The 26,524-nt window shown below is 46.4% G+C and overlaps 1 protein-coding gene across 2 annotated transcripts in view; it reads left to right on the top strand.

Moving 5' to 3' along the window:
- The window catches only part of MAGI3 (membrane associated guanylate kinase, WW and PDZ domain containing 3), a 1,323,293-nt gene that overhangs the window by 1,175,073 nt on the left and 121,696 nt on the right, over positions 1–26,524 (top strand). For both annotated transcript variants that reach the window (XM_086923326.1, XM_086923327.1), the window contains exons 17-18: positions 2,319–2,421; positions 19,191–19,299. In XM_086923326.1, the coding sequence (XP_086779452.1) occupies positions 2,319–2,421; positions 19,191–19,299 (212 nt within the window). The remainder of the gene's footprint in view (positions 1–2,318; positions 2,422–19,190; positions 19,300–26,524) is intronic.

Raw genomic sequence — 26,524 nt, 5'->3', positions numbered from 1 at the left:
TATTTATGTCGTCTTTAATAGTCACCAAGGCCACCCATGTCCTCCAGGGTGGACTGGCATGTTCCCACTTCATCGTGAATTGCTTTTAAATTGCTTTAACTATTGTTCTCCTCAACTATGGAATTATCATGTTTTTGGTAGTACCCTCCGGTATTATACAAATCTTGACGGGAAGACACCATTGACTTTGATCACAACGTGAGAGTACATATCTGTCATACTCAATTTCACACCTTCCCATGGGCATCGCTCATGACTTAAATGCAGAGGTTCCGTGCTCGCTGTGCAACATTGCATAAAACCCCAGCTTGAATAATGTAACACACGCGAGGCCCCTCGCTTTCCTCATTTGAAACTTTGTGTTGTGTAGTTATTCTTTTAACCAGTTATGATTTTTCATGAGGGTACCTACATTAACCTTTAAGATACCGTTCCAGGGACTCGGCACTGCAAGTTCTATTTTTTCTCAAAACAAGTTACCTTATTGTGTTATTTCGTTACAAAGATTCAGTGCTCAATCCTTTATCCTGTACATTAGCTGCTGTCTCCGAATTATGTCGCGGTCTGCACAAAGTGTTTTGCTTCTTCAAAAGAGGGTGAAATTTACCTGAGCCTACCAATACTAACCTTTGGACCTAGACGCATTTTCAGACTGCGTAGAACTCTGGTGCTCAGTGGAGAGCAGAAGGTATTCATATTAACTCAACATATAATAACACTCCCCTATTTGAAAGACATCCTGGCGTTGTCGTACTGCTGCAGGTGTTGCCTCACCCTCCCTAGACATCTCCAAAGTGGTCTCTCGAGAGCTCTGCCAACGTCCCCATTTTTGAATGACTGAAGCTCTTGCTCTCACATTCAGCTGCAGAACATCTAGGCTAATATTGATTGTGAATGCAAGCTGCAAAACAGCACCCTGCTATTGGAGCAAGTAGATAGCTAAAGGCGTGGGTGTATAGTCAGACTGTGATGTGCTTCCATTAACATGTCAGCCATGCATCAGTCTCTCACGGCTGACCGAGTGTGGCAAGATGATGGGAAATTTCGTTTTTTTGTCATGTCTTTCGTTTGCAACGTATCATGCACGTAACACAGATTCACTAGTAGTTAGTTCGCCGGGTTTTGAATAGGGGTCTTTATATATTTCCAGAAAAACGTTAAATAAAGTCAGCATGGATGACAGCCATGTTTGATTTGTTCCAGAGCTTACATGCCTCTTGAAGCCCCATCACTGAATTTAGACTCAACTTCTGCAGTGAACAATATTCAAATGTTTTCGTGCAATATTATATTTATATTTTCTAGATTTAAGTCTCTCGTAAAAACTATTTCCAGTGCTTATCCGTTTGTGGTTGCTTGCTTTCTTCCATAAGCCTGTGCTCTTGAAGTTTGGTCCTGACGGAGTGTCATCCTGCATGTTAGCAATTCGTATTACTCAACCAAACCATAGTTGTACATGAATATGGATTCTGAGTTGTGCTGGAAACACCATGAAATCAATGTTGCCCTGAAAGACATTCTCCCAAGTATCACCTTATTATTGGGAGGAAAAACCTCACCTAGAAATTACTACACACTAAAGATTCAGTAATTATAGTCTGTGTGATTTTGTACCCGATTTTATAGTCACTCGGAATTAGCACCTTTGTAGGAAACCTAGATAAACTCCCCCTCTACTGTTAACACCAAACAGCTCAGCTCTACTCCAAAAAATCAGAATTAGTACTTTTATTCCCTCATTGTTCTTTCTGTGTGGTCTCTTTTACGGTCAATGGTCCACGTGCCCATACTTTCACATAATTGGAATAAATGATGGGAGTCATGCTCGTTCTTGACTTGAGAATTTACTGAATTAGTAAAGACCATGCTATTTGTTAATTTAAAAAAGCAAATTGTTCTGCAATTTAAAAGTCTGATGGTGAAGAAACTGTAAACTTTGTGAAGTTTGGGAACTTTTTAACAATCTTTCCTATGAACGAAATTTCCCCTAAAAAAAAAAAGGTTTGTGGGAGCATTAACAAACCTTTTCCTATGTGTTTCTCTTATTCTCTCTGTTTGTTTCCCATGCGAGTTCTACTTTTTGCAGATTTTTATTTTTTATTTTGCAAAATTTATTTTTAATTTGTAGACGGGAGGTTTCTCAATATTGCATAGAGCTAATTAAGGGTTTTTTGATAGAGACATCTCAGAATCCTTCATAGATATAGATGGAAGCCTTTGTCCCACTTTCAGAACCTCTGCATTACATTTGGTCAAAAATCTCAATTTCAGTGATAAATTCCATTGTGATTTAACATTATTGTCTTTTGCTTTAATAGAACACCGTGGACCTCCTTCTGGAACAAACTCAGCCAAGCAAAGTCCAGCCCCACAGCACAGGCCTATGGGCCAAGCACAAGTGAACTACGGAACCTTGGAAAGGTGCGTATGTTTCTGCTAGACTAGATCATCAAATGGTGTCATATATACAGGGTTAACTTCTCTTGCATTTTTTGGAAAATGTATACACATGATGGGGTCAGGTAGAAGGTGGCCCTTACTTTGAAAGTTAATTGTAAACTAATGGTTCTAAAGAAATTGTCTCTGGGTCAATAGTAGTTGTACTAGTAGTAGTAATATGAGTGGCATCAGTAGTTTTACCTCTAGATGGAGAACTAGTAGTTGTACAAGTAGTTGAGGACCTGTCACAATAATAGTTCAGTGGGGTGACCCGTAGTAATGGTGCAAATAGTAGTGATAACAGTAAAAATGTTATTTAAAGTAGTCGTATTAGCAGCAGAACTAGGCTCACTACTTCTGGTAGTAATTTATTTGGATGTGGAATAAAGGTATCACTAGTGGGAATGGAGTTGCATTGAATTTATACCCAGAGGCATTCTAAGGGAAAGCGGCTTTAATAAGTTAAATTATTCCAGGTTAAAAAAGCTTGCTTTTACCATCTATCTGAACACCGGCGGGTATGGTGTGTATCTGCTGGAAGGAGGTAGTATTTCTGTATATGGCAGGCACATGAGAAAAATAGCATTCACCAAAGGTTATTTGAATGATACAATGCTAGGGAAAACTGCTCTTCTGTTGAGGTGACGACACACTACTGCATTGGATACACAGCATCATCACTGCTGGATGATGTGGGCGCTGTCCCTCAAGGATAGGAGCTTGCATCACCTGCCACTATCGCGTCACTTCATCTACTGGCAGCAGCTTTATCTACTTTCTCCAGGCTGGTGGATTGTCTTGGCAACCTAAAGCAGGGAATGGAGGTGCAGCACCAGGCATTGGAGCGCATCACCAGTCTACTGCAAGAGGAGCGTGTCCGGAGCAGCGGTAGCACAGCATCTTCTCCACCCCGCACATCACAGTGGCAGGCAAGGTCAGCGTAGCAATCCTCTGACTTCCATCATTGCCCCATAGCTTGCGCTGCTGCTCAGCCTGCCAGCATTGTGACCGCGATGGGTGATGTGTCCAAACCAGTGCAAGAGCAGATCCTGCAGGCACATCAGCATCAGCTGCTGGATGCCCGACCACAAATACAGAGGTAACAGTAAGAGGCAGCAGTAACAAGTAATAATACCAGTGGTGGTAGTACTTGTATTAGCACCTGGTATTCTAATAACACTATTAGCAGTACTACCAGTCAAAATCTCTAACATAGCTGAAACAGCTATTACCTTTTGTAGCATGCTCCTCAATAATATTGAAAAATTTAGTTCTAACAGTGCCAGTAGATAGCTGGAAGATTTTGTAAATCAGCAGCTCTCTCAGTATCTTGGAATTAATGATCTGCTCCATCCTTGCCAGTCCGGCTTTAGACTAAATTTCAGTACGGAGACAGCGCTGATGGAAGTCCTAAACATATTGAATGCACCTTGGGGAAGGCCATTCTGATTGTTAGAGCTATTAGCAGCCTTTGATATGGTCCCTCGCTCCGGGCTTCTAGCACGCCTCCAATATATCGAGATAGGTGGACTGTCCTAAACTAGCCTCCTTTCTGAAGGATTGAGGATAGGAAGTAAGGATCTCTCCTTTTTCCTCAAGAGCATGTGAGCTGACAGTGGGAGTGCTACAGGTCTCGCCTTGAGACCCTCATTGTTCAATGTGTACCTCACTCCATTAGCCCAGCTGGCAGAGGCCTTGTTGGCAAAGGTGATTGCATACGCCAATGACACCCAGCTGCTGTTCACATGTGGGAGGGGAGAGGAGATCATGGGAAAGTCTATTAAAACCTGCCTGTCATTGGTTTTTCACTGGATGACCACCCATCAAGTAAAATGTAATGCAGAAAAGACTGAAATATTAGACTTCGGTTCCAATGCCTCGGATGCATGGCAAACTGTGTGGCCTAAAGACGCCCCACCTGCAGGCTCTCTGGGTGGGAGGGACAGTTAAGAACCTGGGCGTTAAATTCGACAACTCCCTCCCATTTCAATCATAAATCGGGATTTCCCTTCTTTCTCTGCAAATAAGGCAGTCAGTCAGGCACTCATACCCTCCAGGCTGGATTATGGAAATGCCCTATACCTGGGACTTCCGGACCATCTGCTTCACAACTTTCAGGTGGTCCGGAATATAGCCACCCGCATTCTCCTCAGCCTACCTCCAAGAACACATGTCCTCGCAACTGCATTCCCTTTATTGCTGCCAACAAAGAAGAGAAATTACTTCAAAACGTTAGTTTTGGTTCATAAAGCACTGCACCATAAAGGTGCAAGTTATCTTGGGGCCAAAATCCGTTTCTATGCTTCCTCTAGAAACTTGCCGTCAGTCAATTGCCTTCTTGCATGGCTTCCTAAGATTTGCCACTTAAGAACAGGTGGATAGACCTTCTACTATCTTGGAACAATGGCATAGAACAAACTCCCTCTTGAGCTAAGCTCAGTAGATGTTACCTCATGGAAGAACCGGTTAAACCCACTAACTGGGTTTTGGCGGCGGGGGAACCGCCCTAGTCTTCCATACCTTCCATACTTAGTAAAAGGAGACACAGGAGCCTTCGTCTGCAGGAGGAACCCAGATGTATTTCAATAGCCCGGGCTATGGAACAGAGTAACAAGCTAGTCAGAGACAAGACAGAGGAGGCTGCTACTTCACTCTGTAGCTTACAAGCCTTTTATACTTTTTCATTCTAGTCTGTTGGCTGTTAGTTCATTGTTTAATCAGGGCAGTGTTTGCAGTTGATAACCAGATCCAGACAACGTTTGTAGATGGTGACCTGGTCAAGGCTTGGTACACAAATCGTTGTTCACTCGGCTTTGATCAAGACTTAGTCTTTTCAGGTCATTGTTCAATTGCCTTGATCAAAGCCCGGTCTTTCAAGTCATTGTTTAATCACCCTGATGAAGGTCCAGCAGTCAGACCATTGTCCAGATAACCTGATCACGGTGTCAAGGATGTTTACCATGCTGGGAGCAGGAGATGGAGAATAAATCATTTTCTCAGGGTGAGTGTCTTGTGGCTTTCTGGTGAACTGCAGAGAACAGGGGGGTTGGGCGTGTGACAGTACCTGGGCAGAAATGCAGGCTGCAAGATGGTTTTTTTCGCGTCAGTTAGTTTTCCTCAGGCATCAGCAAAAACAACCAGGTGGGTCATGTGGAAGTGTTTGACATGAGATGGCAATGAAAAAGCAATGGAGTCCCAGTACAAATGATGCCGATCAGAAGAACACTTTTCCTCATCATTGTGCAAGGAAAGATTGAAGGTCTGGCTCTTCCTGCTAGAGTAAATGATCTCACTGCACTCTGTAGATGACCGAAATGAACAGCGCCGGGATACTCCAGGGAATAGCTGTTAGCTTTACAAGTCGCATTCATTCAGTAGACCAAGTGGCAGCTTTAAACGCATACTAGCAGGTATTAGTAGCAGTGATGGGGCACTATGTTCAGAAGAGACGACTTTCACTATTGATTGTTACATTGTTTGAAATACTGAATTTTATGTTTTGTGTCCCTTAAAAAAGTAGGTTGATTGTGACACTTAAATTGACTTAGGTTTTCTGATGACATTGGCTCTGGGTTTGACAGAAGATTCATTTGGATCCTACAAAATAACAGAACCATTCCTACTCCTGTTTATTCCTCATTGAAGGAAACAAACATCGCAACAAAATCTTTATTTATTTTGGGTTGGTTAGCTGCAAGAGGGGCGATCCGTCAGCCTTGCCCAGCCCTAGGAATAATTAGAGGAGCTTGACAGGATTGTTCGAAAGGCAAACTCCGAGTCTGGGCCTTACTATTGCTAACTTAAAATAACTGAAGAATGTCAGAATGTAATTAAATGCTAGCCTGATTGAGCATGCCCTTTTTTAGGGTATTTAGTGAAGGCGTACGTAATAGTTGACCGGATGGTGAAATAGCACTCAGAAGCATTTCTCATTGGCACAAGGACTATCACTTTAGATGTACATTAGGCCTCCTGATTAATGGAAGGTGGCGAAAATTGATGCCACCTCCACTTGCTTCTGGTGTCGGATGAGGGTAGAACGTGTAGGTTGTTCCTCTGTAGGCTTCCTGCTTCTCCCAAGTAGTTATTTCCTCCTAGTTTGGTACATGCAGACACTTCCCGGGATCACTGCACAAAGGTTCCCGGGGTGAGGGCATCTGATGTGCTTTAATGAAGACTGAACACACAACTTTTGCTCATGCCTTCGTGTGAAGCATCATGTGGAGAGATGTGTCTGCAGATTAAGATCGCTGTTCTCAACAGCACTGGTGCAATAATTGTCTTCTACACGCTTTGAGTGGATGGATGATGTGTACACAGCTCCATGCGTTCCAGTACGTCAGCTCCATATTACTAGTCAATCATAATACAAGAATGTCAGCATTTTAGCACAATTAATGACTCCCGTTTGAGCAGGAACGACTCGTAGGTTCCCTTCTCTTGGTTCGGTGTGAATTCCTTTACAAACTAAATCCTCGTGCAGGATGCACATGGATGTTGAGTTTTGCTTTTTACAGGCACTTCCCAGTAGGAGGTTGCTGCGGAGTGCTGAGCCGACTGAAGTCTTGCAAGCTAGAGAGTACGTAAAAGTGTTGCAGTCCTTCACGGATTATGAGTGTCTAGGCTGAGGATGAAGGAGAGACAGAGGTGCACACAGCTTGCTTGAACTGGCTGAGCCAGAATACAGAGTGTGAAACACATGGCACCAAGGAAGGCCTTTCAGTTCTTCTGCCGGTTCCCCTGGACACTACAGAAAAAACAACTTTGCGAATTGAGGGCAGTTTTCAGTACTAATTACTAAAACCCTAATGGGGTTGTAATGCCCTATGCTCATTTATTGTATTGATGTCTGTCATCTTTCTGTCAGAAGACTTTTTAACTTGAGGCTTGATCAGAATGTCTTTCTCGTTCGACTACATCTTGCTGAAGACAATAATATCCATTTAGTATGTTACTCCTAACAGATCACTTACATCCTGATGTATGGACTAATATCCGGTACCCGCTGTTACTGTACACGATTCCAGTGTTTTTAACCCAGACTACAATCCTGCAAAACATGATATATATATTATCTTTGTACATGCAAAAATAAAAGCATTACGGGCAAGAAAACACTTCCAGGGAAAGAGCATAAGAGTTGTGTATTTTGTCAGAGTTTGATACTGTCCTGGCTTTGGCTACTTCGTGCATATATTGGGCTAGAGTAGTGAAGGCTGTGCTAGGGTGGCTCCTTTCTGTGACTGCTGTTAGTTCAGCCGGGGTTGTTGGATGAAGCATCCGTGGTTAACACTACAGTTGAAGGATCTCATCATCATGTTCTTGCCCGAGGGCTCTTTCTGTTTGAAGGTGTAGGAAGGTGGTGACGTATCTCACAGGTAGCAGCTGCACGCGAACATTCATTGATCTGCCTCCTTTTCTTCAGTCTTCTGGTTGTCCCTGGCACACTGCTGGTAGTGGTGCTTGTTGAGCTGCTGCTCGTCAATGCCAGTAAATATAATAAAATCTGTGTCCCGACCCTCTGTAATAGCCTGCATGGGAACTTTGAGCCTCCTCGCTAGTTTACGCCTCAGGCTTACACCTATTGGTCAGCCATTTTCCTTTCTACTTGTTAAAGTATTAATATCATGGGGAGTACACGGCACGTGCCAGTGGGTATCGCGTGTTGACCTGCCCATTGCAGCAGTGGATGAATGTCTTAATTTTAATAGCTCCTCGAAAAAAACTGCAATAAAGTTTGCAGTGAGACATAGGCATGATAGTGAGATTTCATGCATTATGCGCATCTCATCAGCACTGCACGTGTATGAAATAATTTGGAGAATGTTTCATGTTTCTTGATTGGATAAATGCAACTTTCAATTTACATTTGATCCGATTGCCAGATGCTTGAAGCAGTTGATGTGTCGTCTCAGAAAAGTGCCCTAATCAATTCTTGGGTTTTTAATTATGTTGTTGTCTGGAATGAAGGTTGCAAATAATTTCCGTTGTTTCTGTGCCAGGCTTGGTTGTCAACTATAACATACTTTATAGAGGCCTCATTTGAAAGCCATCCACCGCTGGCCCATGGAATGGAAACAAGTATGGCCGAAGGACATTGTAACAGCCAGGTGTACTTAACTGAAACACCCAGGGAAGGCTGGGAGAGTGCGTGAATTCCCCGAAGCTGCTTTGACAGAAGAAGACTGGGAGGAGAGAGGCCGGTTTTGTATCTCCTGCTGTATAGAATCATTCCGTTCAGTGTGATCCCTTTGCAGTGCATGCCCTGAAAGATCCTGCAGTGCTGAGAACCAGAAGGGTTTATGACTCATTGAAACATAACCGCTGGTGAGTTTGTTAAAGATGGGACATTGTTTGAACGTTAAACCTGATAACTTTCCTGATAATCACGTGTCTAAAGTGTCTAGTGGAAGACCGTGTCTGATGGCGTAGCCGTAGCGTGAGGTAGTGGTGGCAAACTTGTACGTGCTTTTTTCGCACCCTGTACCTTGATAATTTAGTGAAGTTCTCTTTTTTAGAGTGCTGCAGCGCCCCCGAGAACCTCTTTTGTGACTCTTACAATATAGCAGTCATGCTATATTAGTATTGCAAGTCTGTAGAACTATGCCGCACTTTTGCAATGACAATAGATTACTAGCAGGCTACAACCAAAGCGAGGTCACAACCAACCAGTGTAGGCCAAGGAACCCAAGGGCACAGGCAGTCCAAACAGAAAAAAATAGTTAGAGGGTGCTTTAGGTTTAGTAGCGAAGATCTTCAATCCCCCCTCAACACCCTAAAGTGATTGCTCAGGATTTCCCTTTCTGGCCAGACCTTTAAGCATTCCGTTGGTATAAACAAGTATTGGCGAGCAGTTAGCATGTGTGATGTTTAAATTATTGAATTTGCAAACACATGCAATAAACAAAAAAACCTTCAAATGTATTCAAAAAATATATAACATGGAGTGGCCCAGTGCGCCAAGCTGGCACTTTTTTTCAGGCCGCAGTGTACATGTGATCTGGCAAAAGTTTGTCACGCACAGTGTGAGACAGTCAGTTGATGAAGTGAGCTGACCCGTTGCCATATGGTATATTCTGTGGTGGGCAGAAACAAAATGTTAATGACAGTTGAACAGACCAGTGGATGAAGAGGACTGGCAAAATTGTATTGTATTAGTAACCAGTGTAATCCTTTTCTGGACAGCGTACATCTGAGACAGCCAAATCGGTTCTCCACCTCCCCCACCAAGGTGGGTGGAGAAGGAGGTAGACGGCTACTTGTTTTCTTCGTCAAGGAGCATCAGTCCTAAAATAAACGACAAATCAAATTATGGAAGAGACTGCTGAGCATTATACACAATAATGGCTGGTGCCAGATTGCCAGATATAAAACGTTCTTAAAAGGCCGAGGGTTCGGAGGACAGATATTTCTTATGTTCTAAAGGCTGCATAGAGGTTTATCAGCAAAGAGGTGGGTCCTTTTCCTTGTTTTTTCACACATGACAGATCTCAGCTCTCATTGCGGCAGTGTGCTCCTCCTCTGTATGCCATTGTCAGAATGCCACAACATGAGAGTACCAGAGGGTCTATAGGTATAGTGAGTTAACGGTGCAAGTTACCATAAGGCACAAAAAGCTTCCCGACTAACTGAGAATGGTGGTAACCAATGACACCCTGGTGGATGGTCAAAGATACCCATCAGTCACCTCTCGGAACCGCCCTTCATCATTTAGGATTCATGTCGACCATATACCCAGATGTACTATCCTCAGGGAAAAAGGTGACCAAGATGGTAAATGGTCCTTTTAGCTGAAATAGAAGGTAGTATGGTCTCCCCACTCCCTTGTAAAGGTTAGTGATAATCGTGAGGTGACCAAGAAATATCAGTGCAAAAGATAACAAATATAAAAAATAATAATAATAAAAAGTGCATTTAAAATTGGATGAGGGAGTAATGAACAATTTTATTCAGATGATACTCGCTCTACCAATGTTAGAGCGACCCCAGTCGGTTCAGATGCCGGCTTAGAAGTACCGACGGAAAGAGCGGTGCTTCACTCTACTCCTGAGCCACTGCCAGGTGGGGTGAGGTCTCCACTTCTTACAAGCTTGTGAAATCCATGACCTGTAAGAATAGACAAGACTCGTCACCTAGAAACCTTCAGGTGATCTTTGTGCTTGTCTCCATTTCTGTTATGTTATGTTATGTTAAATTTAGCTTATAAGGCGCACGTACGCCCGTAGGCTTCATGGCGCTGTAGGAAGTTTTCAGAAGCATAACACAACAACAGGAGGACAACTTAGAACATCTAAGGATAGGCTTCTCTAAAAAGCCAGGTCTTAAAGGCTAGTCTAAAGGCTAGAATATCCTTGTGTGACCTTAAAGAAGCTGGCAAGGAGTTCCAGAGGGAGGCAGCAAGAAAATGAAAGGAGCTGCCGCCCTGACGTTGTTTCCTAACAACCGGCACCGTGAGCAAGTTTTTGTGACCAGAACGGAGGTTGCGGGAGGGGATGTATCTGGCAAGCAAGTTGATGATAAATTTGGGGCCTTTGCCTTGTAATGCCCTAAAGATAATGCAGCCGGTTTTAAAAGCCGCCCTCTGGGCTACCGGCAGCCAATGCAGATCTGCCAGGCCTGGCCTTATGGACTGCCATTTAGGAAGCCCACAGATCAGCCTGGCCGCCTGATTTTGAACCAGCTGCAGCCTCTTGAGCTGCCCGGCTGGAAGGCCCAAATATAAACTATTTGAGTAGTCCAGCCTAGACAGCACAAGGGCGATGGTCACCTGTATCAGGGCAGAATGGGTTAGGAAATGGGCAATCTTTCTAATCTTACGCAGCTGAAAGAAGCATGCGGAAACAACTGACCCTACCTGACTTTTCAGGGAGAGGTCTTCACTGAAGGTGACTCCAAGGCTCTTAACCGTACGGGATTTGGAGGGGGGATTTCCCATCTCCGGAGGCCAAAATTGAGGTCCCCAGCTGAGTTCGCTCTTCCCAGGCAAGATCAGTTCAGTCTTGCCTGGGTTAAGTTTTAGGTGGTTAAGGCCCATCCATCTCTGGATATGAGCCATGACCTCCCTAAACTCAGTGACAGCATCCGGCGACCCCAGGGGGAAAACCAATTGCAGATCATCTGCGTAATTAAAGATCCACACTTTGAATTTCCTCAAGGAGTACAAGAGGGGACGCAAGTATAAATTAAATAAAAGGGGAGACGGGGATGAGCCTTGAGGGACACCGCAGTCGTTCTTAATTCTAGGGGCTGTGAAGGTGCCCAGTCTCACTGCTTGAGTCCGGTCGGACAAGAATGATTCCACCCAGCTCAGGGCAGTACCTCTGAGGCCTGCCTGCTCGGCACGGCCGACCAAAATAGTGTGGTCGACCGTGTCGAATGCAGCAGACAGGTCAAGAAGCACCAGTGCCTGGTGGACATACCTGTCTGCGTTACACCGAAGTGTATTCTGGACTGCCAGGGTTACCGTCTCGGTCGAATGGCCTGGACGGAACCCAGCTTGATTTGGCTCCAGAAATCCAGTGGTTTCCACAAAGTTGGAAAGGCAATTGGAGACGTGAGCCTCCAATATCTTGGATAAGAACGGCAACAGGGATATAGGACGATAATTTGATGAGTCCTGGGGGTCCAGATCTGGTTTTTTAATTAGAGGGATTAGCAGAGCGTGTTTAAAGCCAGTAGGTACCCTGCCCTGGGTCAGTGATTTATTTAGTAGGGGTAGAATACCCTGAGGGATAGTCTGACCGATTTCCGAGAAGATGTGGGGGGGGCAGATGTCGTTAGGGGATCCGGACTTTACCCTTGTCAAAAGTGAAGAAAAAGTTTTACCATCAATGGCCGGGAAGGTATCTAGTACAGAGGGATTGTAAAAGACGTCATCCAAAGGAAGTGACGTTGGGGAACTAGCAGTGCTCGATTTGATAGTGACAATTTTTTCTCTGAAAAAATTATTCAGGGAATCACATAGCTTCTGCGTAGGAGCTATTGAAGGGGCTGTCCTGTCGTTGTCACAGAGTTCATTAACTATATTAAAAATATCTTTGGACTTGTTGGATGAAGATAACATTTTTGTGGAGAAGTAGTTAAGTTTCTGGTTTCTTACTATCACTTTTCACTTATATCTTATAATTTTTGGCAGTAGCAATATTTGTTGTTGAGTCCTGAACAAAACAAAGACAACTCTGTCCCTCATTGCTGAAACATGTCGACCTGGTACCACATCTAGACAGCTATTTTTCAAACTGTCTTGACAAATTTTTAACATTGGTAGAGCTAGTATCATCTGAATAAAATTGTTCATTACTCCCTCATCCAATTTTAAATGCACTTTTTATTATTATTATTTTTTGTATTTGTTATCTTTTGCACTGCACTTTCTTGGTCACCTCACGATTATCACTTACCTTTACAAGGGAGTGGGGAGACCATACTACCTTCTATTTCAGCTAAAAGGACCATTTACCATCGTGGTCACCTTTTTCCTGAGGATAGTACATCTGGGTATATGGTCGAAAAGGAATCCCAAATGATGAAGGGCGGTTCCGAGTGGTGACTGATGGGTATCTTTGACCATCCACCAGGGTGTCATTGGTTACCACCATTCTCAGTTAGTCGGGAAGTTTTTTGTGCATTATGGTAACTTGCACCGTTAACTCACTATACCTATAGACCCTCTGGTTCTCTCATGTTGTTGTATACTGTTAGGGAATGTTCCCAGAGTTTAGGTCTTTAAATATTCCCTTGGGGCCCCAATCTGATCGTTTTGTTGTTGTTATTGTCAGAATGCCACCATGTTCACACAGATCACGTTCATTCCAGTCAGTGACATTTACCATTGGATTAATCTATGTTATTTATACGATTTGTAAAGCACTCACCTGATCACGTAGCATTGGTGTGTCGGAGGAGAGGGAGTGCAGGAGCACAAGTCTGTGGAGTCTCATGCTGGAGGAGCAGAGACGTTACTGGGACCTGGAGACTGAGTTTTCAGCTTCTGTCTAATTCCACTCAAGAATGCGGGTGGGAGGGAGTTCTAAAGAGTAGAGCCTGGACTGTTCGGGGATCTTTCCTCATAACGTTTGTTCCTCCTTTAATGGAGTGATCACATCTTCAGGAAGCTAACCCTTCGGCATCTTGTCAGCTGGAAAGGTAGGAACACATTGGAAAGACAGGCTCAAGGGTGAAGTCCATTCAATCCTTGTTAGAGAGCCACTGCAAAAATGTTCTTGCTTCCCTAATTTGCTCAGAGGACTTTAAGTGAAACAGCTGTCACTTGAAAGTTTTGGATCCTTCTGAGTTTTTTAAAATTCTGTTTGTGGAAAGATCCGAAGACGAGCTATTGCAGTAGCCAGACTTGTAACTTCCTTTGCATGGATGTGCTGACCATTGTTGGCTTCACAACCTCTCAAGAATTGTAGCAGGTAGAAAGCGCACCTTGCAGCAACATTGATTTGAAGATCGAAACAGAAGTCACAGTTTACTGACAGGTTATTTAGGCGCTGGGGTGAATGCACATTCGAGATCAGAAGAGGTGAAAAGATGACCAAGATGAAGTGAAGAAACCTCTCCCTTTCCTCCTTGAATTTGGTGTGAATTCTGTGTAACAGTTGTATCTTTTGAGTGGAAATTTGAGGCGCCAATGAGTACTGAATATTGTTGGTGATTAGCCTTGTGGCGCCCTGCTTACAATGGGAGGTGATAGAAAAGTTATACTTTTCACTTGGTGAGTGCAGGATATAAGTAATGACTTGAGACATTTTCGGGGGCACTCCCTCAGTGCTAGTTGTATCTTGGAGGCTGTGGAGTTGATTGTGATGATGTATAATATGTGATGCGGTGGAGATGTAGAGAAGCAAGCGGGCACAGACCTGGCCTGTCGAGGAGAGCTACTCTTGCCTTATCCTAAGGATGTCAGTTTCTGTGCCACTTTACTGATGAAATCCTAAATGACTCTTGAGTTTGTGATATGTCAACTTGCTTGTAAGTCCTCTTTTCATATAACTTAATAGTACCTCCATCAGCTATATTATTTTGCAAAAGATCGTTGCCAATCCAATGTTTCACTTTATCATGTGTACTAGAATTATCATATATGTACTAGAATTATCGAGATTATAATAGATAACTCAGCAAAAAGTAACATTTTAAGAATCCACAGGATGACCCTCCCAGACATTATTTATGGCACATCCCTAACGTAGACTGATCTCTCTACTTCCCCTTGGCGGGTTTATTATAATTATTATGCTGCCATATTGCCAAGTCATGTAGACCCTCCCAGGATACCTGCTGGAGCCCTGATGGGCTTCAGTTTTGTGTCCCTTGGGACAGCATGTTTCCCAGCTTCTGATCTCTCCTTCCCGCCTAACGAATACCCTGTATTCCATAGTATCTTTTTGCAGGTGGGGGAGTGGATACCTTCCTCAGGACCCCGTGCCACACAAATTACAAACAGAATCATGTTTCCAGAATCAATGCCTTCATTTGAAGCATGTAAAGTGTTGGCATATCTTGCGTTTGAGACCGGTAATGTGACAACTGGAGACCTGGTTGCCTTCAGACGGTTGTCAAAAAGTAGTGTAGATGGAGAAAAGTGCACTCCCTCTTGTAGCTTCATAATAAGACATTGCATCTTTAACCCCTTCCATGCTGATGACGGCCCCCATCCGTCATGCATTACAGTGCTCGTGTGCTGATGACGGCTGGGGGCCGTCATAAAGCCATTGATTCTTTAAAAGCCTAGCACACGAGGAAAATCGGCCCAGCATGGAAGGGGTTAAACATTTTATTCCGTGATATTCCGCTTAAGTCAAGCAAAACTTACACAGGCCAGAAAAGTTGTTTCAAGGTCCATCAACCCCATGCTATGGCCTTATGTTAATTTACAAGAGCACCATAAAACCTCAGCGTGTTTAGACACACCACACTACCTCTAACTAACTTCCAGGGTGGAGTCCTGGGTGTACAACATATCCTGGGGTGGCCTCAGTGCTTCAGCCTCCAGCACAAGGCTGTGCTGCTTCACTTCCTCTCACTGTTTGACACTACTCTCTGACGGCTCAGTGAGCAGAAATGAAGGCTGGGCTTAATGCATTGCCGGCACACCGTCGCCAGTCCACCTCCCGCGCCGTCCAGAGTAGGGGGGCTTCCTGTCCTGCGCACTGCCATGGGCCAGTGCTGATGAGGGTCTTGGGTGTCCAAGAAGGGTATTACTTATCTCTGTTATTCACTTCCCAAATAGCCTAGCTGTGGACCCCAGTTCTGCCAAGTATCACGCATCGTGTGTGACACTAACGCATTTCAGTGCGGTGCTCCGCATCACCGCACTGAAATGTATTGTCACGCATTTAGGCATAGCCCAACAGCTGTCACTCAAGCCGTTGGCGCTGCCTAAAACTATTAAAATGGAGTGGCAGCTGGCAGCGCGCACTGCTCTCATTATATCATCCTTAGGGCTCGCTCGCGGCTGGCTGAATTATTAGTGGCTGAAAGTGAAACATTTACTTGTGTGCATTGAGGACGGGGGTCATGCCCTGCTGATATTGAGAGTTAACTTGAGGGAGGGGGCTAGACTACTTTGCGTCTAAACGTCATGGCGCAGCAGCGCTGTCTGTGGGCACCGTCGGCCGCCGCGTGGCACAGCTTCTCAGTCAGAAAGCTGCAGTAAATATTTGAGCCTCAGCCGCGCCGCCCGCGGTGATATAAAATTGCAAAGAGCAGGGGCGGCTATGGCGGCCCTGGGCAGGGAGCGTAGGTAGGGGGCCCCCAGGCCCCCAGAGGAACAGGTAGGGGGCCCCCCTCCGCCCCCCCGGAGGAACGCCGGTGCAGAGGCCAGTGAAGAGGGGGGGTCAGGGTGTTTGGAAGTGGAACAGAGCAGGAGGCCGCCAAATCCCTGCCAGGGGCTGCCACGCAAATATGTATCCATCCTCAGAGGATTATCATATTAAGGATATATATTGGCGTGGTGGCCCCTGGGGTTTGGTGGCCCTGTGCAGGTGCACAGCTTGCACATGCCTAAGACCGCCCCTGCAAAGAGAGCCATACAGGAGTGACCGTTGCAGCAGCAGTGATCAGGACTGTCACTGGAGGACCTGAATGGCCTGGCTCGGAGGTCTGAGTAAGCAGGGCGGCAAACGGCAATTGCATGGTGGCTCAAGGCCTGCCGCCTGAGTCTACCGCGCAGAGCAGAGTCGCTGCAAGAATTACTGGCAGAGAAGTATGTGAGAAAGTGGTGAAATGCAGCTAAACGCGGTATGTGCGATTGAACAATTCCTTCAGGCAGCGCGCGATCAGCAGCTGCCTGCAGTCAGTGGCTCAGAAGATCTCTAGTGTCCTGGCGTGGCTGCATGATCTAATGTCGATCGACACCCTTTATTATATAAATAATATAATTTTATTCTGCTCCGTCACACGTGCATTCATAACGGCCCAGCTGGATTCTCCCCTGAAGGCTTTCCCTAATTACTAAAACTGCCATGCCCAGGGGGAGGCTCACTGAGCTGACCTGTACCTGCTCGCTGTCTTCCTCCCTGAGACTTTCCCTAATTACTAACCTTCATTCCCATGCCTCTGAGCTGACCTGTACCTTCTGACCCATCCCCGTGATGGCGTGATCCCCTCCAGTTTTGCTCCGTAGGCATAGAGCCGATCACGCTGCAATATGGTCCAGGGGCTGCCTCTCACAGGCCTCTCACAGTCACAGGCTTAGAACAGAAGGAAGCTCTCAGCCGGCCCCTCCGCCTCACGCTCAAAAATATAATAATCGGAGAAACAGACTCGGGGTGCAGTCTGAGGGTGAGACGTCTGCCATGGGCGGCGTGCCCACTGGTGCCTGCACATCGCTACCTGTCATCCAGCTACTACCCCTTCACCCTGACGGACCCCCACAGAGCTGCGAAGGAATTTTGTTTAATGCATGCAGCCTGCTTTCCGAAAAAATCGACATTCTGTCTGTGGTCTGGTAACCCTGGATCTTTCAGTCAGAAGTTGGGAATGAGCTCAGTGCTAGAGCAATTTCCACCGGCTCGGAGGAGAGAAAACTCACTGCCAACTGTCTCTTTAAACGTACAGCACAAAGCAAACATATAAAGGGTTACTTGTTGCACTTGAACCATTTCTGCTCACCACTCCCTGGCAACCTCAATGCTCAATGATCATTTACTTTAGGATGCACAGCGGAACCTGGAAAGCCCATAAAGACAGGGTCCCTTCAGCAAAGATGGAACACTTTTTGTATGACCCACATTTGGGGGTCCACACACACTACTTATCGGAAGGTGCAGGGTGCTCGTCCAGCTTCCAGGCAACAGTACAGTTATTCACAGCAGAGCAGCACATTCGTTTTCCATCCCATAACCGAGATCATATCTATAAATTAACCAAGCAGGCCAGCGCACCTCTGGCTATATTTACTTTCTGCAATAGACATGTCAAATGCCTATTTGCTTTTCCACTTCCATTTCAGATTTTTGCCCCATCTCTCTCGCTCCTCCAATATCACTTATACCCTTTCTTTTTCTATCTCTTTCCCTCTATCAACTCTCTCCTTTTATCTACCTCCTCCCCCCTCTCCCTACTCCCATTGTCTCCCTCCTTCCCTCTCTTCTACCGCCTCCTATTTTCTTCTTACTTTTCATCCCTCTCCCTCCACCTTTTACAAATGTATACATGTGTAGTCTGCAGTTAATGGCATGTGATGTCTTAATGAACAGCCTGTAATCTACAGCATGTTCAAAACAGGACAGTATAGTCTGCAATGTCACTGTCGTTGTAAATGTAATGCTAAAAGAATGAGAATAGCTAATGGGCAACTGGCTGACGGCCGTGGTTAGAGCTGTGACCGGTGTGTGTTTCTGTCTCCTCCTTTACGTTTGCGGTTTATTTCTCAAAACCGCCGGGGGTAATTTAAAGCAGGTTTCTGACAATAATAAGATATCGGCTATGTTGTATTGGAGATTACTGCGCAAACCTCAGCCTGTGACTGGACAATGCAAAATGGTGCTCGTCAGCCTGTCTGGGCGTGAATCAGCTGAGAGTGTTGCACTTATCCAGCTGAGATGCCTCTGTGTGTAACTTGTTCATGTTGAGGCCTCACACATCCTTCCTGTTGGGCCAGGTCCCACGTCGACAGAGAACATTTCTGATTCTTTGCAGGAGTTGTAAGATGTTCCTGGAGTTTTTTGTTGCTCAAATGGGTGTAATTTCTGATATTTATATGTGTCCCTCATCTTCATTGCTTGATTTCGCTCGTGAAAAAATGTCACTCATAATCATTGAAATGTCACTCATAATTACACTGAAAATATTAAAATGTCACACATAGGAATTTGAAACCTTGGCAGCTATGGGCCCCCACACCGGGCAGCACAATTAACAGTACTGTGGGGCTCGCCCACCCTTCATGGATAACAGAATGAAAGAGGCCCTTTGCAGGCGCCTGCCAGAGTCCATGGAAGTGAAAGAAGCACTACAATAGCCTGCTGTTTGGGACGTGGATTAGATTCCTTATCTTTCTCAAACATAGAAATAACGGGGGCGCGGTGCACCTCTCGTGCAGTGTGCCACGTCTGGAGACATTTATAGGAATACAACGCTGAGTTTTTCAACCAGTAACAGAAGCCGAATGTTCGCTATTGTTTTAACAAATACTAGTGTTGTGTTTCTCAGCATGTTTCAAATACTTTATTAATATGATTAATAACAGTGTCATCTCAGTTAAGATTTGTATTTTGATCTGACCTTTTTCCCTGTTGCAGGAGTGTTCTAGAAACCGAAGGCGGAAACTACAGGTTCTCCTGGTCCGACCAGAAGCATCCTCCGCCCTCTGAGGCCCTAGCCTTGGTCCCGGGGAGCCGGCATTCTCAGGTACGGCACTCATTGGCTCAGGAATGACTTTTGTTTCCAGTGCTGCTAACATTCTTAGGGCGACCCTCTCAGGCGCTCACGAACGGCATTGACACCACCTGCTCATGGTTAATCTGCTGGTGGGACTTCAAGACTCTAAAAGTGGTCATCAGCAATGTGTTAAGTGGCGCCACGCAGAGCCGGCCTTTAGCATGGCGAGCTGGGCCAAGGCCCTGGGCGCCAATTTTCTGATGGGCGCGTAGAGCTGTGTGCATTGAGACTGTGTCAAGAGCACCACTCTTCACGCTTCAGCCTAGTACTTGTCCTTGACTGTTCGTTTCTGTCGTTTTAGTCCATTAAAGTGGTTTTAGTCCTTTATGATCATACGGCAGGTGATGTCTTACCCTACGGCAGGTGATGTTCTTGCCCTCCTTCACCGTCTGACCCCTGCTGGCACACATCAATAAAACCATCATCTGTGTCCTGCAGTTAATCGCGATTTAGGGGTTCGAGGTGGGGGGTGGGAATGGGTCCTGGGATGTCCCCGCTCAACCAGATACTGACCAGGGAGCACAAAAGGGACTCCCTGCTGCCTCATTTAATTCATATCCATCAGCAAGGGGCAAGTTTATCTCCGCCCACGCACTGGGCCGTGTTTTAGCAAATGCCGGCTCTGCGTAAGGAATATCATGAGTTCCTTTGTACCTACAATTTACATTTTATTGAGTACATGCATTCCAGTAAATTGAAATATTTCGTCGATCGTTAATTGTATTTGAAAAACAAAACCAGGGTTGAGTTGTGTGCTGCCGTCTGAAAACTGCCCTCTAGAAACCTAGCATGCTACGCAGATAGCAGTACTTCCCTGCAGCTGGCTCGACTTGAACCATGCGTGAATTACATGTGATTGAATCTGCCGAGCACGTAATTAATGTGAGCACTGTAGACATCTTAGCGTTTCACGTCAGGATGCCAGCTTCAAGCTAAACAGCGGGATTTGGCTTTGTTTTCATTTTTCAGCAGTACCTAGGTCAAAGCCAAGCGCTCCCAGCTATTCGTTTTTTCTACCGTTAACCCAAATGTCTCCAAAACCTTATTTCGTGCAACATGTCTTTCACGCAGCAACAATACAATTCGCTCTTAATAGCGTTTGCCGTTGCCATGCGTGTTGGGCAGCGTTTTTTATTCTTCGAGTTTATCAGGTAATGGCAGGTCTTTAAGTGGGATGAAAAAGTGAGGGTGTCACTAAAGGGGTGTGGCCTAAGTAATTAGCAGCGTGGCTTGAGCACACAAACTCCATTTATGTGATTCCCATTTCTGTGCCACTCGACTGGTATTTTGGATACACTCCGAACTTTGTTCTTGCATCCAGATATAATACACCTGACATACACCTAACGCCAGCTAGGACCACTGGCTTTGTCGATGTTCGTTAGCTGTTTTAAATAATGGATTAACAATATTGGACTGTTAATTAAACATTACTGAGGCCTGTGAAAGGGGTAGTGGTCTTCAGAGTGTTTCAATCACTCCAGTTATGTTCTCTCTGTTAGACATGTACACCCCTTTTCTGATACATCTGCCAGTGGATTCCTCACCTTGTGAATATCCCCTTGCGTCAGCAACATTCGGAAATTCTTTTTGTAGCTTCGCGTCGGCGTGGACGACGTTATAGAGGCACGGCATCGTGCGCGACTCCGCTGACGTCACCGACAGCATAATAGACCCACGCTGGCATGATGACATCAGTGCCCTTTTTTTCCGTGTCGTCGATGCTAACGGTTTTCAAGGGATCGTCTGTAGCTTTTACAGTAACTTTGTTACTCTGTGATTTTCTCTGTGTTCTATTTGTCTTCTGTCGAGATGTCTTCGAAGAAGACCGTATTTAAAGCTTGCGGGGAATGTGGCAAGACAATGTCAATCACTGATCCGCATGAGTGCTGCGTCTGGTGTCTGAGCTCCGACCACGAAGTCGAGGATTGCCCTTCTTGCAAGAAGATGATACCGATGGCCCTTCGAGAGAGGGAGATGAAGCTCCTCGTTGCAAAACTTAAAAGCAAGAAAGATAAGAAGACTTCGAAGTCACGAACTTGGCGTTCGAGGTAGAGGTCTCGTTCGAGGTTGAGCTCGGAGTCGTCTTCTGCTAATGCTTCGAGGTCTTCGAGGAAGAAGCACAAGAAGAGGAGCCATGAGTCCCGACATCACTCGGGCAAGGACTCGAGTTCGAGGCCGAAGTCGCAAGTGAAGCTACTTCATAAAGAAGCAGTGGCTTCGGCTTCGGAAGCCCAGGACTCTGAGGGTGAGGCTTCGCGTGCGAATTCACCTGAGTCACCGAAGCAGCTAGCGAACCCTTCTCCGGACCCGTCCCATCCTTCTGGTCAGGAGGATGAAGGTGAGGTGGAGGAAGTTGGTGAAGTCGAGGTTCTGTTGCCTGCGGGTCCGTCTATTTCGGTGCACCAGCCTGAAGAGGTCGAAGTCGTGAGGACTCCGCTCCCTCGGGAGCAGCCTGGAGGCTCATATCCTGCCTTTCCGTCCCCAGGTCAGGATCCGACGCAATTCCTCAGTGCCATGTTTGGTGTTTACTCCAGGGCAATGTACCCGTCTGGTGCACCTGTTGGTCCCACGGGTCCTATGGCGTTTAGTCTGGGTGTTCCCCAGGCTTATGCTCCTCCGCCCTTTATGCCTTTCATGCCGGCTCCAGCACTGTATTGGCCTTTTCAGACGCCGGCGAAGTCTTCAACGCTGAATCCATCGACGTCGGTACCCTCGACGCCGGTACCCTCGACTCCGATGCCGAATCCGGTTCGACCTAGAGTTAAGCTGCCTCATCCGACTTCGGGTTCGAATCCAGCGGAGTCGGCCGTGGATCCGTCGGCTTCGTTTGTTAAGGAGGCGTGAGGCACAGAGGCTTTTGGAGGAACAGAGGTATCGGGATGAAGAAGTGGAGAAAGGTGAGCTTCAGGAGTCTGAGGATCCCTTTGATGACTTGAGGGAGGGTAGTGGCCAGGAACTGTCTCCTGAGTGGGATTTGGCCTCTACATCTGATACACCTTCTAGAGATGTGACTCCTTACCATGTGGTGATAAAGAAGGCTGCAGACTTGTTAAACATCACTCTGCCTACTGCTGAGTACAAGTCGAATATTCTGACGGAGGTCCTCCATTCACCTTCCTCTGTAATTGGACCAATGCTGCCATTCAATGACGCTTTGGCTGAGCCAATCTATGAGGTGTGGAAGAAACCTTTGTCAGCCCCTGCTATTTCAAGGGCGGTTGCGAGGAGATATAGGGTGGCTCCTAATGACCCTGATTTTTTTATCAACACAGCCCCTGCCTGAAAGTTTAGTTGTACAGGCTGCCTGTTCAAAGAAGTCTGCAGGAGATTTTCCGCAGGTTCCTGGGGAAAAAGAGTCAGGAAAGTAGGATCAGGCTGCTAAGTCTTCTCTTCAGCCAGCATGACATTAAAAACTACTAATTCGACTTGCCTGATGGGACGTTACATCCATGCCCTGATGGATTCTGTAAAACAGTTGGTGCCCAAGATTCCTGAAGGGGATAGAAAGGACTTTCAGGAGGTTATATCGGACACTCAGGCTGCAGCAAGGCAGGTGATACAGAGTGGTTTGGACACAGCAGATTCAGTGGCGAGAGTCATGGGCTCTTCGGTGGCCACTAGGAGAGCTGCGTGGTTAAAGTCATCAGAGTTCTCAACAGATGTGCAGTCTGCCTGGATGGATTTGCCCTTTGATGCGTCTGGACTGTTTGGGAAGAAGGCTGACGCTGCTTTAGAGCGTTTTAAAGACAACAGAGTGACGGCGAAGTCGTTGGGCCTTCATACAAGAGGCACATTTGGGAAGCGCTTCAGAGGATTTGGCAGGTCTTCCTTTCAAGCCTTCAAACAATCTCAGCAACAGCCAGAGCAGCAGCAAAATATGCTGTACAAGTCTTATAGGGGCAGACAAAGAGCTCGTCCCAGAGGTCGTCAAGCCTCCTCCTCCTCCTCCTCTTCCCCTTCCCAGACCCCCACCAATGCAGCAAAGCAGCCCTAGATCCGCCATTCCGGATCATGTGGGCCCAGTGGGGGGGTCGGCTTACCCATTTCCTACGAGATTGGGAATTGATTACATCAGATCTTTGGGTTCTCAATCTTGTGGAGAATGGGTATGCTCTTCCTTTTCGGGAGTTTCCCCCCAATTAACCGCCTTGCCAAGGTTTTTGTTCGGAGGACCACCTGCTTCTCCTGCAGGAAGAAGTCCTGGCACTGTTCAGAAAAGCTGCGATAGAGGTGGTTCCGGAGCAGGAGAGGGGTCAGGGATGCTACTCCCGGTATTTCCTGATCCCCAAGAAGGATGGCAGACTTCGTCCAATCTTGGATCTCAGGATCTTGAATCTTTACCTGAAGCAGGAGAAGTTTAAAATGATCACCCTTGCACAGGTTCTTCAAGCGCTGCTGGAAGAAGACTGGATGGTGTCGATCGATTTACAGGATGTGTATTTTCATATTCCCATCCTGAAGTCGCACAGGAAGTATCTCCGTTTCACGGTTGGGTCGCAGCACTACCAGTTTGCGGTCCTTCTGTTTGGTCTCACTACTGTGCCTCGAGTCTTCACCAAGGTGATGGCTGTGCATCTCAGAAGATCGGGGTACCGGTATTCCTGTATCTGGACGATTGGCTGATCAAAGCAGAATCTCCAGAGATAGTGCTCCATCATCTGCAAGAGACAACTCAGTTGTTGCACAGGTTGGGTTTTTCGATAAATGTACCCAAATCTCACCTGGTGCCCTCCCAGTGCAACCTGTTCATAGGTACGGTACTGGACACAACTGTTTGCCGTGCATTCCCTCCTCCCCAAAGGTATTGCGACATACAGGAAATGATTCCTTTATTTTACAATGGAGCGGTCGTTCCAGTCCTGCAGGTCCTTCGTCTGCTCGGTTTGATGGTTTCTTGCATCCCGTTGGTCAACCATGCACGCTGGCACATGAGGGCACTCCAGTGGTGCCTCCACAGGCAGTGGTATCAGCACAGCGGAGATCTCAGGGAGTCAGTCAGGATCCCGAGAGAAACTGCAGCAGATCTGTCTTGGTGGGGCGTGGAAGGCAATCTGTCTCAGGGAAAGCCTTTTCAACTGCCTCCATCGGTGGCCATAGTGATAACGGATGCATCCACTCTAGGGTGGGGTGCTCATCTGGGGGATCTGGAGGTCAAGGGTCTTTGGTCTCCAGAGGAAAGGTTGCTTCACATCAACCTTCTAGAGTTGCGGGCCATATGTTTAGCGCTCAAGGCCTTCCTCCCTTCCCTTCGCGGTCAGTCAGTTCAAGTCCTGACGGACAACACGACCGCGATGTGGTATATCAACAAGCAGGGAGGAGTAGGGTCGCAGTGTCTCTGCAGAGAGGCTCTGCGTCTCTGGTCCTGGGTTCAGGACCATCGGATTTGTCTGATGGCAAACCATCTGGCCGGGGTTCTGAATGTACGTGCAGACAGTCTCAGTCGGCAGTTCTCGGTCGACCACGAGTGGAGGCTTCACCCGGAGGTGGTTCGTCACGTCTCCCGGACGTGGGGAACTCCTCAGGTGGACCTGTTTGCCACTCACAAGAATGCTCACTGCCCATCATTCTGCAGTCTCCAGTTTCCCATGCAAGGAGCACTGGGGGACGCGTTGAGTTGAGTTGGGACTCACAGGTCCTTTGCATGTTTCCTCCCATACCCTTGATTCCTCGGGTTCTGAGGAAGATTCATCAAGACCGGGCCCAAGTTATATTGATCGCCCCGGATTGGCCAAAAAGGGTGTGGTACACGGATCTTCTCCACCTCTCCTCGTGCCCTCCACTCCGTCTCCCTCACAGGGCAGTTCTACACCCCCACCTCCAGACCTTACACCTTCATGCCTGGAGATTGAGCGGGGCAACCTGAATTCCTTTTCTCTCCCACACGATGTGGTGGATGTTATATTATCGGCCAGGCGTGACTCCACCAAGTCCATTTATTCTCATAGATGGTCTAAATTTGTTACTCGGTATGGGGAGAAGTCTATAGACCCTTTAAGGGCTCGTTTGTCCAATATACTTCAATTTGCACTTTCTTTGGCCCAGCAGGGTTTTGCGGTGGCAACTATCAAAGGTTATTTATCAGCCTTACCGGCTTTCCTTTGTTTGCCGGACCAGCCCTCTTTATTTAAATCTCCTATCGTATTACGATTTATCAAGAGCCTTACCAATAAATTTCCTCCAACACCTTTTATTGTTCCTCAATGGGATTTGAACCTTGTGCTTAAGTTTTTGATGGGTTCGCCTTTCGAACATTTGCACAAGTGTCCCTTGAAATTTTGACTTTCAAGACTGTTTTTCTGGTGGCAATTACCTCGGCAAGGAGGGTAAGTGAGCTTCAAGCTCTTAGTTCAAAGCCCCCGTTCATCAATTCATGCTGAATGAATGGTTCCCAGGACCAGGGCTGCTTTTCTTCTTTTCATCTGGGGCAGTCCGTTACCCTCCCTACCTTCTATTCTCCCCCTCACCCTTCCAAGGAGGAGGAAAGGCTTCACCGCTTGGACCCTAAGAGGGCGGTGAGTTTCTACCTGGACAGGACGAGAGAGTTCAGGTCGGATGACCAGCTGTTCGTTGGTTTTGCTGCCTGCAAGAAGGGGAAGGCGGTGCACAAGCGCACGCTCTCGAGATGGATTGTTTTATGCATCAAGATCTGCTGCTCCCTGGCGGATAAGGAACCTCCAGAGGGAAATAAGGGCTCATTCTACTAGAGCTAAGTCTTCAACATCTGCTCTTTCCAAAGGTGTACCTGTTGAGGATATTTGTAGAGCCGCGACTTGGGCCTCCCTCCACACTTTCGTGAAGCATTACTGCTTTGATACCGAAGTGAGGAGGGATGGCCACTTTGCGCGCTCTGTCCTCCAAATTTTCTGGTATAGGAGAGTGGACACCCTCCTCCGGGAGTGGGGACTGCTGTGGGACTTTATTCACAAGGTGAGGAATCCACTGGCAGATGTATCTAACAGAAAAACAAGTTACTTACCTTCGGTAACGCTTTTTCTGGTAGATACAGTATCTGCCTGTGGATTCCTCACTGACCCACCCGCCTCCCCGTTGTCCACTCTTCTATACCTGAGTTTATTGTCAAGTAATTGTTTTATTTTAATTGCATTCCTGCATTTGCTTCACACTGTGTGTGTTATCTTGACATTTGTGTACTGTGTATACTGTTTATATATCTATTGTCATCGGTCCGTCC

Source organism: Lissotriton vulgaris, chromosome 5 (genome assembly GCF_964263255.1).
Source record: "Lissotriton vulgaris chromosome 5, aLisVul1.2, whole genome shotgun sequence".
NCBI classification, from domain to species: domain Eukaryota; kingdom Metazoa; phylum Chordata; class Amphibia; order Caudata; family Salamandridae; genus Lissotriton; species Lissotriton vulgaris.
The sequence above is the reverse complement of the archived record's forward strand: the minus strand, read 5'-3'. Positions and strand labels throughout refer to the sequence as shown.